Source organism: Alosa pseudoharengus, unplaced genomic scaffold (assembly GCF_046254945.1).
Source record: "Alosa pseudoharengus isolate Yale_2024_CS ecotype anadromous, Long Island Sound unplaced genomic scaffold, YU_APseudo_1.1 YU_APseudo_1.1_scf_21, whole genome shotgun sequence".
In the NCBI taxonomy this organism is placed as follows: Eukaryota; Metazoa; Chordata; class Actinopteri; order Clupeiformes; family Clupeidae; genus Alosa; species Alosa pseudoharengus.
The window spans coordinates 31,856,543-31,870,617 of NW_027468674.1; the positions used below are offsets into that span (position 1 = coordinate 31,856,543).

Sequence of the window (14,075 nt, forward strand, 5' to 3'; positions counted from 1 at the left end):
ATCCTGTGTCATGTTGTCATTCCCTTACTTTAGTACAACGGAGTAGGCACTTATCCTTTCTCTTTGCCAGTGTAAAGATAAAGTAATACGAATGTAATGTCTCTTCTCCCAAACATGCCTGCTTTTTGTCTAGCTGCATGTCATCTCTTGGATTCTAACTCCTTGTTCTGGCTTCACAATGACATGAGGGCTAGACATTCTTATTGGAAGTATGAGTTGATGTCCCAAGTCAATTTTAATGAAGGTCAGTGGTTTGCCAACCAGCTGCTGTCAAGCCTCAGATGCTGGTCAAGGCTGGGAGTCAAGGCTGCTGAGAACCATTCTGACTCACCCTGTCACACTGAAGGGAGCGGCACACAACAAGGACTGCACACTGACCACAGGTCAACATGGTGATTCTACTACAAACATGGACCACAAGCCGTAGTCCAACTCTGACCTAAGAGAAACCTTGTGACAGAAGAGTCCCTGAAGTATACTTCTGTCTTTCTACAGGTCATACTGTATATTACAAAAGGAACTTTCTTCCTTGTGTCTCCAGACTCCCTCATGTGAGCTCATTGCGGTGATATGGAGGCCTACATGATTTGGCATCAGCTGATATCACATGACAGACAGCAGTTTCTCGACATATTTTATTGAAGACATGCCTACCATGCACAATAAAGAACATACGATATATTTACACACTGGCGACACAAAAAAGGTACAAAAAAGGATCTTTTGAGAGGTTCTCATTAAAATGAAAGTTGTTGACAATCACATACAACCTTTCAAATGGCATAGTTGAGGCAGAACAGGTCAAGGTAACATTGTTCAAGTACTTGGGTTACAAAATGTCCGTTGTTTTAAATCAGGCCTTGTAAAAATACAAACAGGAGGTTTACAAAGACAAAACACTGCATGAAATAACTACAAATTAGAGTCAGGATTAAAAAGTGACTATTTGTTGTTTTGTTTTGTTTTGTTTTTCCAGTCCCGTATTACTAGAAATTTTCTTAGAGCACCATATGATTATCTTTTAAAAAACATGAGGTGTCCATCTTACGCATGAGAAATGATGATGTTTATCCAATCACAACAGAATCTTACAGGCATCCCTATGTTTGCAACATTTCAAACGACTGAAATCATCGAAGCAAAACTACAAGACTACAGCCATTGATCTACATCCATTTTTTTCCGACCTTTGCTAAGTTTCTACCATTTTGTTAAATACGTAGACAAATCTGACTATAACTGTTATTGAGATTAATTCTGGCAGCTTGTATGGTTTCCTTTTCCAAATGTGTCCACGATGCAGACGCACGTTTACGGACCGGCCTGGTGGAGAATGACTAGGGGGACAGAAGCACTCACACTGCACTAGAATGAGTCCAGAGGGAAATGGCAGACTATGATATCTGACTACTGATGGAGAGAATGAAACCAAAGATCTATGCTACAGCTGACTGACTGGTCACCAGAATAAGGTGCATGCTATTCTATTATTGTTTACACTGAGGAACCAAAGAACTGGGACTCAGTGGTGGGAGAAAGCAGAGGCTATTCACAGACTAACTATGGGCTACATGAATGGGGATTCGCATGGGTAAGCTACAGTTAACTCTGCCAGTTGGTGTGCACTGTCTTACATGAGATACCACTATGGTTGATATGGTTATGAATTATTGTAAAATTGCATGAAAGTGTTGCTTCTGGGATATTGAGGTTGATGGAGTTGCTACACTTTGCATGTGGTCACTGTGGTCGTAGGACTCACGACAGGGAAGTGATGTTGGATCGGCCACCAGGCGGCGCTACGATCCTCTGTGCTGTGCGCCTTGGAATGTGATCATCCATCTGATTTCCTTTTGACAGAGAGAGAGAGAGAAAGAGAGAGAGAGAGAGAGACAAGAGACAAGGGACTTAATCAATGATAAAGTAATTTCTCCAAGTACAGGAAAACTTGAGGAACACTCAACATTTCAACATAAATGGAGACAAAAAACCCAGACAGTCCAGACTGTTGAGTGCATAGTTTGGATGCTGCGGTATCGATCCACTTCTTAACAGGCTGTAGACTAGCTAGCTAAAAGAACTTAGCTTTTGCCATTGCCATACGACTAAAATGTCTTTTGTGATAAATACATGACTGTGACTGAAACTAAGAGGCATCTCAGAGATCTAGTGAGTTTGCTTTGATGCTCAGCCATTGTAACTGAAGGCCGTACAGTTCTCTGTAATATAAACGGAATGCCTGACATGGCAAGAGTGTCCAATTATGTGGCACAGGAGGAGGGAGAGAGGACAAGTGGGCAAAGGCTAAACAACAAATTATATGAAGTCCAAATAATGAGGCCACTTTGTGGGGAAAAAGAAAACATTTCCAGGCATCTAATTACAGGAGTTTAGCCCTTTATTTCTCTCACTTATAATCTCCAGAGAAAGTCAAAGATCTGCGCAGAGAGAGAGGGAAAAAGAGGTCACTCACCAGATAAGGTGAATCCTGATTGGTGGAGGTTTCTGCCTGCTGCCATCACTGTCTTCCCTGGACACTGAGGCCCTCTGGTGGTGGGAGTGGACGGTACAGACTTTGTGACACTGATGACATCATGGACCGGTCCGTCATAGTTTCCTCGTGGAACTCCACGTGCGTCGGCCATCTGAAAGACAGTTCAGTTCTCACACTCATCCCACTCTCTTGTTTCTGTCTCCCATGTTAGCTCCGTACATTAAGAATTTCTCAACAAATGCTTAAATAAAAACAACAAGTATTATCAAACAAGATACAATAAAATGCTCAGTTTTAGTTGTATCCTTTCGTTGGTTATCTTTCCTGAAAAAGTGTTATTGAGTTGATGTCCCAAGTAAATCTTTAATACTGTTTTGTTCAACAGTCCAACATTGTCCAAGTCATGAGCAACACTCAGTTCTCAGACTTCCTGAGCTAAAAATAGCCATGTGAAAACATTCAGTTTTCTCCCCTACTTTGAGCTGTGGTTGAGCAATAGAGTCAGTGTCATGCCTGGCAGCCGTGTCTGCTAGTGTTTACTGTGTCGCAAGAGTGACCGTCTGGCTATCTTACCCTGCTGCGGGCCTTGATCCGCTTGTAGACGAAGTCTGGGAAGGCCTTCCTGGGGACGAAGCGGCCGGAGCCCTCTGTCACATTGAGCTGGCCGCCCTCCAGGACAATCCTGCCCTGGCTGATGACCACAACGGGGTAGCCGCGACACTCCATGCCCTCAAAGATGTTCAGCTCGACCGTCTGCAGCAGTCATACACACACACACACACACACACACACACACACACACACACACACACACACACAAATGTAGACTTTACCCAGAGGCCTTTGCAAACCGGAGCTCTAGTTAAGGATGAAAGTGAGCAGTCCAAAGGTTCCCAAAGAGAGAATAGCGGGCATATGCATGTGTGTATGTGTGTACAGTATGTGTGTGTGTGTGTGTGTGTGCATGTGTGTATGTGTGTGTGTGCGTGTGTGTGCGTGAATAGCTGAGCAATTTAAACTCACCAGGTTATGTGTGGTTGCAGAAAATGTCTTGGTCTCCTTGGTGTTCCAGATGACCAGGTCAGCATCGGAGCCCACAGCAATTCGGCCTTTGCGAGGGTAGATGTTGAAGAGCTTTGCAGCATTGGTGCTGGTCACAGCCACAAACTCATTCTCGTCCATTTTACCGGTGGCCTTTAAAGAACAGAAGCACCCTCTGAAGGTCTAGTAACAGGCTGAGCACCAAGAGATTAAATTATGTTTTAAAGAGGATTTCAGAGCTTAGCAGCTATCACTAAACAGCATTTACACTGAATACTGCACAATACACTGAATACTTGAAGAATTTCAGAGGTCAGTTATGTAAATTATGATACATATCTAGAAGTCAGATGAAAACAATAAGCAGTTAGAAACCATCAAGCACGTCACACATCTGATACTCTCTATAATGTGTGCTTACTACTGCCTTGTCCCAAATGATTGACATGCGCTCCTCGATGCCATTTGTCCCCTCTGGGATGAGGGTGAAGTTGTCCTTTCCGACAGCCTTCTGCGCTGTGGAGAAGGTGCTGTGGGCACTGCCAGTCACTTGAAGGTCTCCACTACCGGACACAAACATCAAGGCTGAGTTAGGGAAACCAGAGGCTATCTGTTCATCTATCTGTTTTTCTCAACAGCTTGCTATGCTGAATCAACAACACCCCTGGACATCAGTTCAGCATCTCGTCTCTCATTCCATGACTCATCTGCATAAGTGCAACTGTACAAGAGCTCGAGGAGCAAGAGCAAGAGGCTGATTGATGTATGAAGAGTGGTTTAGCAAATGCTCTCTCCAGGCTCTCACCAGGCCAGCAGGGAGTTGAGGTAGTCGGGGGTGCTGGGGTCTTGGCTGAGGGGTGGGGACATGACGAAGGCAGCCGCTTTGGCCCAGTTCTTACTCCAGTAATGGGAACCATCCATGCCCAGGCTGGCAGTGATTGGCTCTCCATACACAACCATGCCTGAGGTCCAAGTGGATGGAGAAGGAAAGAAAATGTCAAATGGGTGGAGAGAGTAAGGAGACGTCAACTGGGTGGGGAGAGCTATAAAACTGTCATCTCTGAAAATGTTATACAACATAAGTCATATACGTACACGTATAATGCACTCTGTGAACCCAGTAAAGGGAATTACATTAAGCTTCATTATATGGTACATGTATGTGACCACTAATGACTCCCCTGGGCAATATGAATATGTGCTAATGAAATAATAACATAAATGTGAGAAGTACTACATGGATGGAAGTTAGGCTTTGGAATCAACACAACAAGACGCTAACAAGCAAAATGTGCCTTTTTAAAAGCTCATTACAGCTGTCAAAATGACTTGGTGTTCAGAGCTCTAAAAGAAAGACTCCTTTCTGGTCCTTCATGATGTCATGGTGTGAGTGGAAAAGTACAGTGCAGCATACAGTAAGTGGGCCTTACCCTTCTTCCTGGCCTTGGCGATGACATCGGCAGCTTGCCTGCTCATTACTTTGGTGATATAAAGAGGGCAGTTGGCCTGTTTCGCAATAGTGATGGCACGATACACAGCCTCTGTCTCCACCTGGTGGATATAGACTCTTGTTAGATGACTCATAAGATGTCTTTGTGTTGTATGACTTCAAATGGTCAAAGCATGCATGTGTCAAATAATACATATTTGTTGGACAATAACTACACAATACAGAATAAATCTGAGAAAAGAAAAATGGGTTAAGGCAGTGCATAGAGAAAAAGGTTTGTGTGAAGATGAAAGCTACTAAAGGAAATGGTGACTACCTCCTCAGGATGACTCAGCACATGTCCTTCAGGACCAGTAATACCCAGCTCTAGAATCCTCTTTTGCTCCTAAACATAGAAAACACACACACACACACACACACACACACACACACACACACACACACACACACAGAAAGGGAGCAAATTGAAATGGCATGATTTTAGGTTCATGATTGTAGGATTAACCAAAACCTGTAATCTTGCATGCTGAAAACATCACCACAGTTTATAGAGCAGCTCACCTCCTCTACGATGTCACCATTTTCTGCATGCACTTGGGCAATGGCCCCCATGTCTCTCAGAACCCCAAACACTTCATAGATCTGCAGAGAGAGAAAACAGAATGCTGCTTATTACAGCTCACAGTGTTGATCTCTGGATGCAAGGCAACCATTCCTCCTCAATTACAGGGTCCTTACAAGGCTAAGCAGCACTTCTCCAAATTACAGGCGACGAGTCAGCTTTGGTGAAGACATTACACAATCGACAACGACAACAAGCAATTTGTATGCATCACAGGTGCTAAACATACAGTTGAAACTCAGCCACACACATCCTAGTATCAAGCTGAAGCTAAATCCTTTAATATGTTAGTCGCTTAATTCAGTGTAATGGTATGACATAATGCACAATGTCAGCGCAGCTTACCTGGCTATCTGAGCTCTGGTACTTGTCCTTATATGCCATGAACACGAGGAATGAGTTGACTCCTGCATAAGACAGCCAATGTGTAGCATGTTAGAATAAAATATGGTGTTGCCACTTTGTTGGGGTCAGATTTGAATGCCACTTAAGTGATTCACACATGGCATGTAATTTTCCTGTAAGCGTATGTGTGTGTGTGTGTGTGTGTGAGTGTGTGTGTGTGTGTGTGTGTGTGTGTGTGTGTGAACTAGAACTATCTAGATGAGTAGTTGTAAACAAAGAACACCAAAATGATGATTACCATTCCACCACCCAGGACTACAAACACACAAAGCACACAAACTACTTTGGCAGCTCAAGTCAGTGTTCCATAAACATTGTTCTGTTCAGTGTTTGTCATTTTTCATTTTTCCAGGCGAGACACCTTTAAATAATCACTAACAAATCAACGCTGCTTTGGAAAACTGATCTAAAATCTCATTTTGTCAACACACTGTCATCGTGTTAGTGCTGTAATGTTGAGAAATACTGAGACACAGAGGTGCATATGCACAACTAAACATAACCACATCACATTAATAACAGCAGCATAACAGCAGCATTGGCTCCATGCAGTCCATTTCAGGGGGGGACTTCATTATATAACTTTCTCTCTGCCTATCTTTTCTACCATGAACTCATCACTGTGACACTTCCTAGGACAGCATGCCCTGAGAGACGGATGTGTGGGTGGATGTTTTGGGGCACCTTTGTCCTTGACCAGAGCCTCCACTTCCTCCGCCAGGCCCTCGTGCCAGCGGGTGATGTCCATGTGCAGCGAGTAGTCGCAGCAGCTCCTCCTGTCAGCGATGTCCCTCCACTGGTCATACGCCGCCAACAGGCTGGAGCCTGGCTCTGGCAGAACATGGTCGACTGCAGGAGGAGACGAGGGGAGAGGAGGGGAGAGGAGGGGAGGGGAGGGGAGGAGGAGGAGGAGGTGGGGGGTGGAGGGTTGAAGAGGGGGACACACAACACAGCAAGCTTTGAATTTTGGTGTCACCTCAAATGCCTTTAAACACTGTGGAGAGGACAGCTCCTGGAGTTTGGTAAAGCAAAACAAGCCCTTAGACAGCAGTCGCTAAATTAGCATGACATCTAATTTTCTAACTGGTGCTTTTACTTCCTCCCTGGGCATACGGTTATAAATGGAGCACAAGCGCGCTATTGTACCAACCCTTTGAAAAAACACACAGAAAGATTGTGGTACTTCCTTGGAAAAAGTGTCTCTACACACTACAGTGTGACCCACTTAACCAGTGGATGTTGCTATATTAAGACGTTCAATGCATCAAATAATGTTTTATAACATCAAGATGAATCATTTATCTATCATTCAGTTAAGCAAAGTCAGCATAGACACTGTGGAGCTACTCTCTCCTCCACCTGATATATTTATTTGCCCTTGAAATCTCTTACAACTAGTATTAATGGTACTGGGATGCTAGGTTTCCACTAATGAGTTTGTCCTTCTGCGTTTCCCTTTTCCCCTGAAGCTCTCTGGCTTTCAGTTGTGTGTAAATCTGAAAACACCATCATGGATCAAATGGAGTAAGTGAACCCATGAACCAACTCATTAAAAGCATCTGTGCTACTGCAGCTGAAAAGGTTATTTTCAGAGAAAACAGCAAAAGCCCCCACACTCTCCCCCAAATTGAGCCGCAGACTGACCCCCCTGCTGACAGCGCGAGTGCTGGGGCTGCTTGCTGGAAGAGAGCGAGTGAGCGCGCGCGTGTGTGCAGGGCCGTATGTCTGAGAGGAGAGAGTGTGTGTGACAGCACGGCGGCGTGACCTTGTTTCAACTGACGTGACTGCAGCAGACAGCCACTCCTGAAGCCCCATGTTGCCGCTTCACCAACTCTCTGCCTGGCACGGGGAGGACAAATGACATCCACCCCCCCCCCCCTAGCCGCCATCCACATCCCTCGCTTGCTCTCCTCTTCCCTCTCATCCTCTTTTCTGTCCTCCATTCCACCCACATCCTCCTCCCTTTCAGCCTCTCATCCTCTTTCATGAAACCCACCCCCACCTCCCCACATCCCTCGTATCCTCTGGTCAGCACAGCGGGGGCTGGACTGGTAAAGTGGACGTACTGATCATGGTGGTGCCCCCGGCCAGCGCAGCGCGAGTGCCATGGTAGAAGTCATCGGCGGGGTTCATGCCCAGGTGAGCGGCCTGCAGACTGGTGTTCACATCGATGCCACCTGGGATGACGATGTGACCGTAGGCATCCACAGTCTTCACCCCACTGGGCACAATGAGGTTCTCCCCAATTTGCCTGTGAAGAGGAGACGCAGGGGCAGTGGAGATGGATTAGAAGATGCATACCAGTGACAGCGGTGGCTTGACCCTCAGACTATCACAAACAACCATTTGCAGAATCTGTGTGTGAACTGAACAGTCATTGCTTGCATTGTTGACTACAAGGGTCCATTCCCCAAAATATCATATTCAGTCTCACTCTAAATCTCACTTTAAATGCAGGTAAAATTTTGTTGCCTTGTGTATGCAAATGCACTATATAAATAAACTTGAATTAAATATGCCTCTGCTATTGGATGCTGCTGAGGCCAAGGCCAAGCAGTAGTAGATGTATACCCTTAGGCTATGTTAAAACTGCAACCTGCTTCATTTTCACACTAGACATGAGCCTGTGGTCACAAGAAATAGATTTAACTTACTTGATGACCCCATCCTCAATGTAAACGTCTGCGTAGAAGGACTGGTCATCATTGACTATTTTGCCTCCTTTGATTATGAGGCGATCACTCTGAAAGACAAGTGAGCAAACAACAAATTGTAAAAAAAGACCTATAGTGCATCTAAAACTTTGGAGAGCCCAACAAGGACTATCTTGTTTAAAGGGTTTTAATAAGAATCAACTAGAGAAATCGTACACAATAGGAACTACTAAGGTATGCAAATCCTCATGAATATGCTGATGGGCTGAGCAGAAGTGGTTTGCTAAGCAATAGCCAACAAAGAACAAACCTTTACTACCAGTAGGTCTAAGCAGAATAGGCCTGATGCTGGCTTTTCATAACCAGTACAGATAGCAGCTACTTTAGAGGGTGAATATTTTGTCAGTTTAATTTATATTTTAGCTGTACGCTCGTTTTAGTTTTGACTTTGAGTAGATAACGCCGGCACACAGTCTACTATAGGTCATGTCCCCATGCTGTCTGTTTCGCTATTTGATGACATATAGATGACTCGCGGGTAGTAGCTCAGCCGTGGCTGATGATTTCCCCGCATCAGCAGCAACACCCACATATCCACCCTAAGCGCCACCCGTTTCCACTTTCTATCCTCTGGCACAGAGCCATGCTGGCTGCCGAGGGGGTCGTTTAATCGGTGAGCCATGAAGAAATGATACTGCACTTCTGAAATGCTGCGTGTACGACGATCTAAATAAAGTTAACAAACATAAAACACTTAAACCATCAAACATGTGGGTGGCGAGGTTTAGCGAATGGAGGCTAGGATTCTACTATGTTCAAAATAATCTTGAGACTATAGTTACAGTCAGGCATTTAGATTAAACGCTACATACAGCATAACATGTCATGTAGTGTAATCTAAAGTGACATATTCACAGCAAGCTGAGACACCACGGGTGTTGTAAACACGCCCCGTCAGAAACTCAGATAGAGCGAACAGGCGATGGAGGCATGATGGGACATCATTATAGAACACACTCAAGGGGTTTAAAATAATCTCAGCCAATGCATTTTTATAGTAGGCTACAATGCCTACTTCAAATAGGCTACCTTAAAAATGTTTTGCTTAGACTGTACTCATGTCAAGAGGACAAAGACATTTGAATCCCCTTTTCAGAACAGAAATGTGGGTCATCTCGGTACAGTAGCAGGCAGGCCACTGTGCTAAATTGTGTGGAAAGGAATCGGATTCCTCTTGTCCGTGTTAATACGCTGCCTTCCCTGAATTAGCGCACTACAGTGGTCGGCACGGATGACTACGGAGTAACGACGGGGAAACCTCACTACACTGCTTGAGTAGGGTAGGGATGCCAGACGAAACGTCTGGCTTGAAATATCTTAACGGTTGAATGGTTACCTATAGTAGCCTAGGCTATCGGGGGCTAGTCTCTGCAGCCGTGCTTCGCTTGAGATTTCTCCTTTGTCACAGGCTATTCACCACTGGCGTTAAAGCCATGGTGGCACTGCGAGAAAACAGGGAGCGGTCTGAAGATTTTGCCATAACAGAGACCACAATGATATAACATGAAGTAGGTTAGCCTATAAAATGAAGTAGCTTATCCCTGAAATGTTTGTGATTAAACAATGGCCACTGTTAAGATTGCAACCGTGGGTGCTTTGTAAAGCTGCAGCCTGCTTTCAAACACGAATAAAAATGAATAGTCTATGCTATGCAAACTAAATGTCAGTCTAATATTAGTGTACTGGACCAAGCTCATCATCGTTGAGATACATTCTGTGTTTCTGTACCATAACATAGGTTATGTCTATTCCTCGAATCACGGCAGGCTGTTGCGCGATGTAGGATGTCTCAAAAATCAATAAAATTAGGATAAAAACGTATTTCCGCGAGTGCATTACGGTTTATCGCCGATGTTGCATTGAATTTATTAACTACAACACTTTTTGCGGCGACAATGGCTGCTTACCGTTAAACGAGGGATGTTCTTCTTGCCTTGGAAGGACATGCCGGCCGGTTCGGGAGGAGCTTTGATTGCCGAGTTAGGAAGACACGCGAGAATCAAATGTAAAATCAGGGCGGCTCACTCACCAGAGTACTGCAGTGTATGCTATAAGCAATGCGGAATATGAGTGTGATTAAGGGATCGTTGGGTATCGGAAAGAAGATGTTTGATATTATTGCGTTACAATCAAGGAGGCCACCGTAGCGCTACGGAGCCGTCTCCCTAAACAATATAGTTCCTCGCAAACCATCTGTCTGTTTAATATTCCAGACGCATCCTACAGGCTACTAGGGGAGCGACAGGCCTCTTAAGGGAGACACTTTCGGCCACGTCAGGGCCACACCAAACACACTACCAGGGCCCTTGGCAGATTCTAAACAACTCATATGAATTTAACAGTAGGCTAGGCTACAACCCTGATTAAATTTTTGGAGTTCTGTCACTGGGCATGTATGGGGGTCGTGAAATCAACAGAAAGTGTCACAAAGCGCCTGAATTTATTCTAAACAGGTGATTCATGATCTTGATTTGTACCTAAAGGCAGCACTGACTAACTTTAGAAGATAAAGTAGCCAGTTGATCACTTACATTTTGTTAATCACATTTAATTTACATTAGCCTATTTAGTTTTCCAAGCTAATGATCTTAGAAATTAATATGTAGGCCTAATTCATTTCTTTAGTGTTATCACAGGAAAACAAATTATAAAGCTCTTACAGAACCACATTTCCCAAGCCATATCGCAGAATTTAGCCATACTTGTATGTGTAACGAGAACATAATGTTAACACATTTTTATACATATTTTTCTATATAATATAACAAAAGTATGGTCTACCTCACGTCGTACGTTAAGACGTTTGGATCCGGTGGAATACACTATAGATTGACTTTGAGAGCTGGCCGCAGGTTGAGGTCGATTTTGAGTGTGACTGACGCTGGATATGTCGCTCCTGACGCTCCCTGTGTCACTGAAGGTATCAGAGAAGCAGTCCCCCCGACCTTTCGCAAGCTTTCGCGCAGTATTTGGACTGAACGATTCAAAGTTCAATGTTTTATTCTCGTATGCTCCCTCGACATTACAAAACATGCCCCCGAATTTCACTCGTGGTTTTGGACTGTCCGTCCCAAGTTTGGAAAATAGAGAACCCTCATCATCATCCTTTGGAAGAAGTCTCCTTTCTGCCATTGTGAAGAAAATATAAAAACGAATCTAAATTAGCATATAATGTCAGCTTCTTATCGACAGCCAAGCCTAGGTTGATAAATCCTTGCACCGTGTTGCCTCAAAAGTACAATGTGTGGGCTCCGCAGAAAGTGAAGACAGGATAGGAGCTGTCCAAAGGGGAGGGGTGCTGAAAGACATTCGTTCAGTGACCGCCAGTCAGGAACAGAATATCTAAAGAGGCTGAGTTATGAGTATTCACATATACATTCCCTACTCATGAAAGTGATTGTGGGTCTAGAAAAGGGGATTTTAAAAGTCCCCACTACTTATGCAGTCCTTTATTACTCTCCGGAATCCCAAATACCTAATGGGAACGAAAACAAATGGAATAGCCCAGAAAGCCTGGCAGGAACTTGTGAGAAATTCAGGTCACACATGAAACGTCACTAGAAGAATTGCAATTTGCCTGAAGCAGGATGATGTTCATGCTTCCATGAATGAACACATCATATCAGTTTCAGTAAGTCTGAGTGCACCAACAGTATTCACACACTACACTGTAGAAAGCTAAACTGTGAAATATATTACTTTATTAAACTGTGAAATCATTGTTTATTAATATCAGTTTTACACATCAAAACTGTATCTTGCTTTATAGTGCCAAAGACATAAGAGCAATTTTCCACACACTGATACTCATAAACAGCAGGGGATCTTGTATAAAATGCATATGAAGAAAGAATCAAATTGAACAAGAGAAAAGTTTCCCTTAATTGTAGACTACCTAAGTCAGATAATCATTTTGGAATGAAAAATACTTTGTCTGATAAACCTTTGTTGTTTAGTTTTTATATGTGTTATGGCTCAGTATGTCTTAAGTTGTCACATGTTAATTGCACACACACACACACACACACACACACAGGCTGGCAGATGTTGTGGGGACCGGGTAAACCGACAGCCAACAATGTTTGTAAACTTTGATGCTCTGTATAGCTTGTGCTAAGGCTATCTTTATGCTTATGGACACAAAATAATTAGTAATCTGTAATCTGAATACAAATGACATTCAGATTACAATCTATAAATGACAATATGGGTGAGCTTTGCTGGACTTGCATGTGACATCTTGAATGTGGCATCCTGTTGGAGTTTGCCACTATTGCAAACACACACACACACACACACACACTCTCACACACACACAAACAAAGGCAGTTACACACACATAGCACTTTGACATAAAGTGTCAGGTTTATTCCTTCCACAAGAAAATCTTTATAAAGAAAACCCAGTTGCTTTATTTCAATTAATGCAAAATAAATGTGGTGGACAGTTAAAACATATTCCTAATCAACATAAGGCTCCATAAAAAGAAAATCATCATTGAAATTAAGGCATTTACAGATATGTGTCTGCATAGAACAAACACAAAGACATCGCTGCAGCTCAGGCCAAAACATCACCAGCACACTGATCAAAAATGGTCACGTCTCAACTGATTACCACATCTAAATGGACTGAGACATATTTGGGGATGGCATGTCAGAAGCAATCCTCTTACAGAGTGTGCCAGCTGTGTGTTTGAGACGAGGTGGACACTGCACGGACAGGTAACGATGCCTAAGGAGGAGGGTGGACACGTCCAGTCATCAGTGAGTGACGTGAGGAGAGGTGGTGGAGAGGCTGCAGAGACCAAGTGTGGTGCTGAGAGGGTCAGAACACCTGGCAGTCGGAAGGACACCACAGCGGAGGACCTCAGCCCTGGAGCAGCACGGGAGAGACAGAGAGTTACACGTCTGAAAAGACGCGGGAAAGACCACACATGTACAGGTACCCACACACAGATACATGTGTCCACTCCAAGACCACACATCTACAGGTACCCACACACATACATGTGTCCACTCCAAGACCACACATCTACAGGTACCTACTACACAGATACATGTGTCCACTCCAAGGTGACCAGTATGTAGCAGCAGTACAGAGTCTCCAAACACTACAGTATCTACATTACAGGCTAAAACTATTTAGGGAAGTTGAGCCCTTCATTTATTTAAGACCATTCTAACAGATAAAGTCTAAGATAAAAATGTTATTTAAGGTTTTTTCATTATTTCATGCATGCCACTGTACTACCAGTCACTGTGCTGACTAAAGTCACAAGTCAGCAAGATAAACCGCTCGAACTGCCCAAGCAGACCATAGGAGGACGTTCCACGCACAGCATTGTGT

At 43.9% G+C, this 14,075-nt stretch overlaps 1 protein-coding gene across 2 annotated transcripts; it reads right to left on the bottom strand.

Moving 5' to 3' along the window:
• Positions 1–633: 633 nt before the first annotated feature.
• Positions 634–11,858, bottom strand: dpysl4 (dihydropyrimidinase like 4). 2 transcript variants are annotated; one of them, XM_076299046.1, is made up of 14 exons: positions 11,508–11,858; positions 8,667–8,755; positions 8,079–8,263; positions 6,697–6,861; positions 5,953–6,014; positions 5,547–5,627; positions 5,302–5,370; positions 4,966–5,086; positions 4,341–4,497; positions 3,957–4,098; positions 3,518–3,688; positions 3,068–3,247; positions 2,474–2,645; positions 634–1,850 (listed from the first exon to the last, which is right to left on the bottom strand). In XM_076299046.1, exons 1-14 carry the CDS (start codon positions 11,856–11,858, stop codon positions 1,759–1,761), a joined length of 2,037 nt encoding a protein of 678 aa, XP_076155161.1. In that variant the 3' UTR covers positions 634–1,758. The 2 variants fall into 2 exon arrangements, with proteins under 2 accessions (XP_076155161.1, XP_076155162.1); XM_076299047.1 differs by lacking the exon at positions 11,508–11,858 and adding an exon at positions 10,634–10,672.
• Positions 11,859–14,075: the final 2,217 nt, after the last annotated feature.

Bases quoted from the DNA above. Each gene is read 5' to 3' on its own strand.
- dpysl4 (XM_076299046.1), bottom strand. From the start codon at position 11,858: ATGGCAGAAAGGAGACTTCTTCCAAAGGATGATGATGAGGGTTCTCTA. The intron at 5,628-5,952 runs GTAAGCTGCGCT...CTCTCTCTGCAG, and splicing joins ACCAGAGCTCAGATAGCCAG to ATCTATGAAGTGTTTGGGGT. The intron at 3,689-3,956 runs GTAAGCACACAT...TGTTCTTTAAAG, and splicing joins TCATTTGGGACAAGGCAGTA to GCCACCGGTAAAATGGACGA.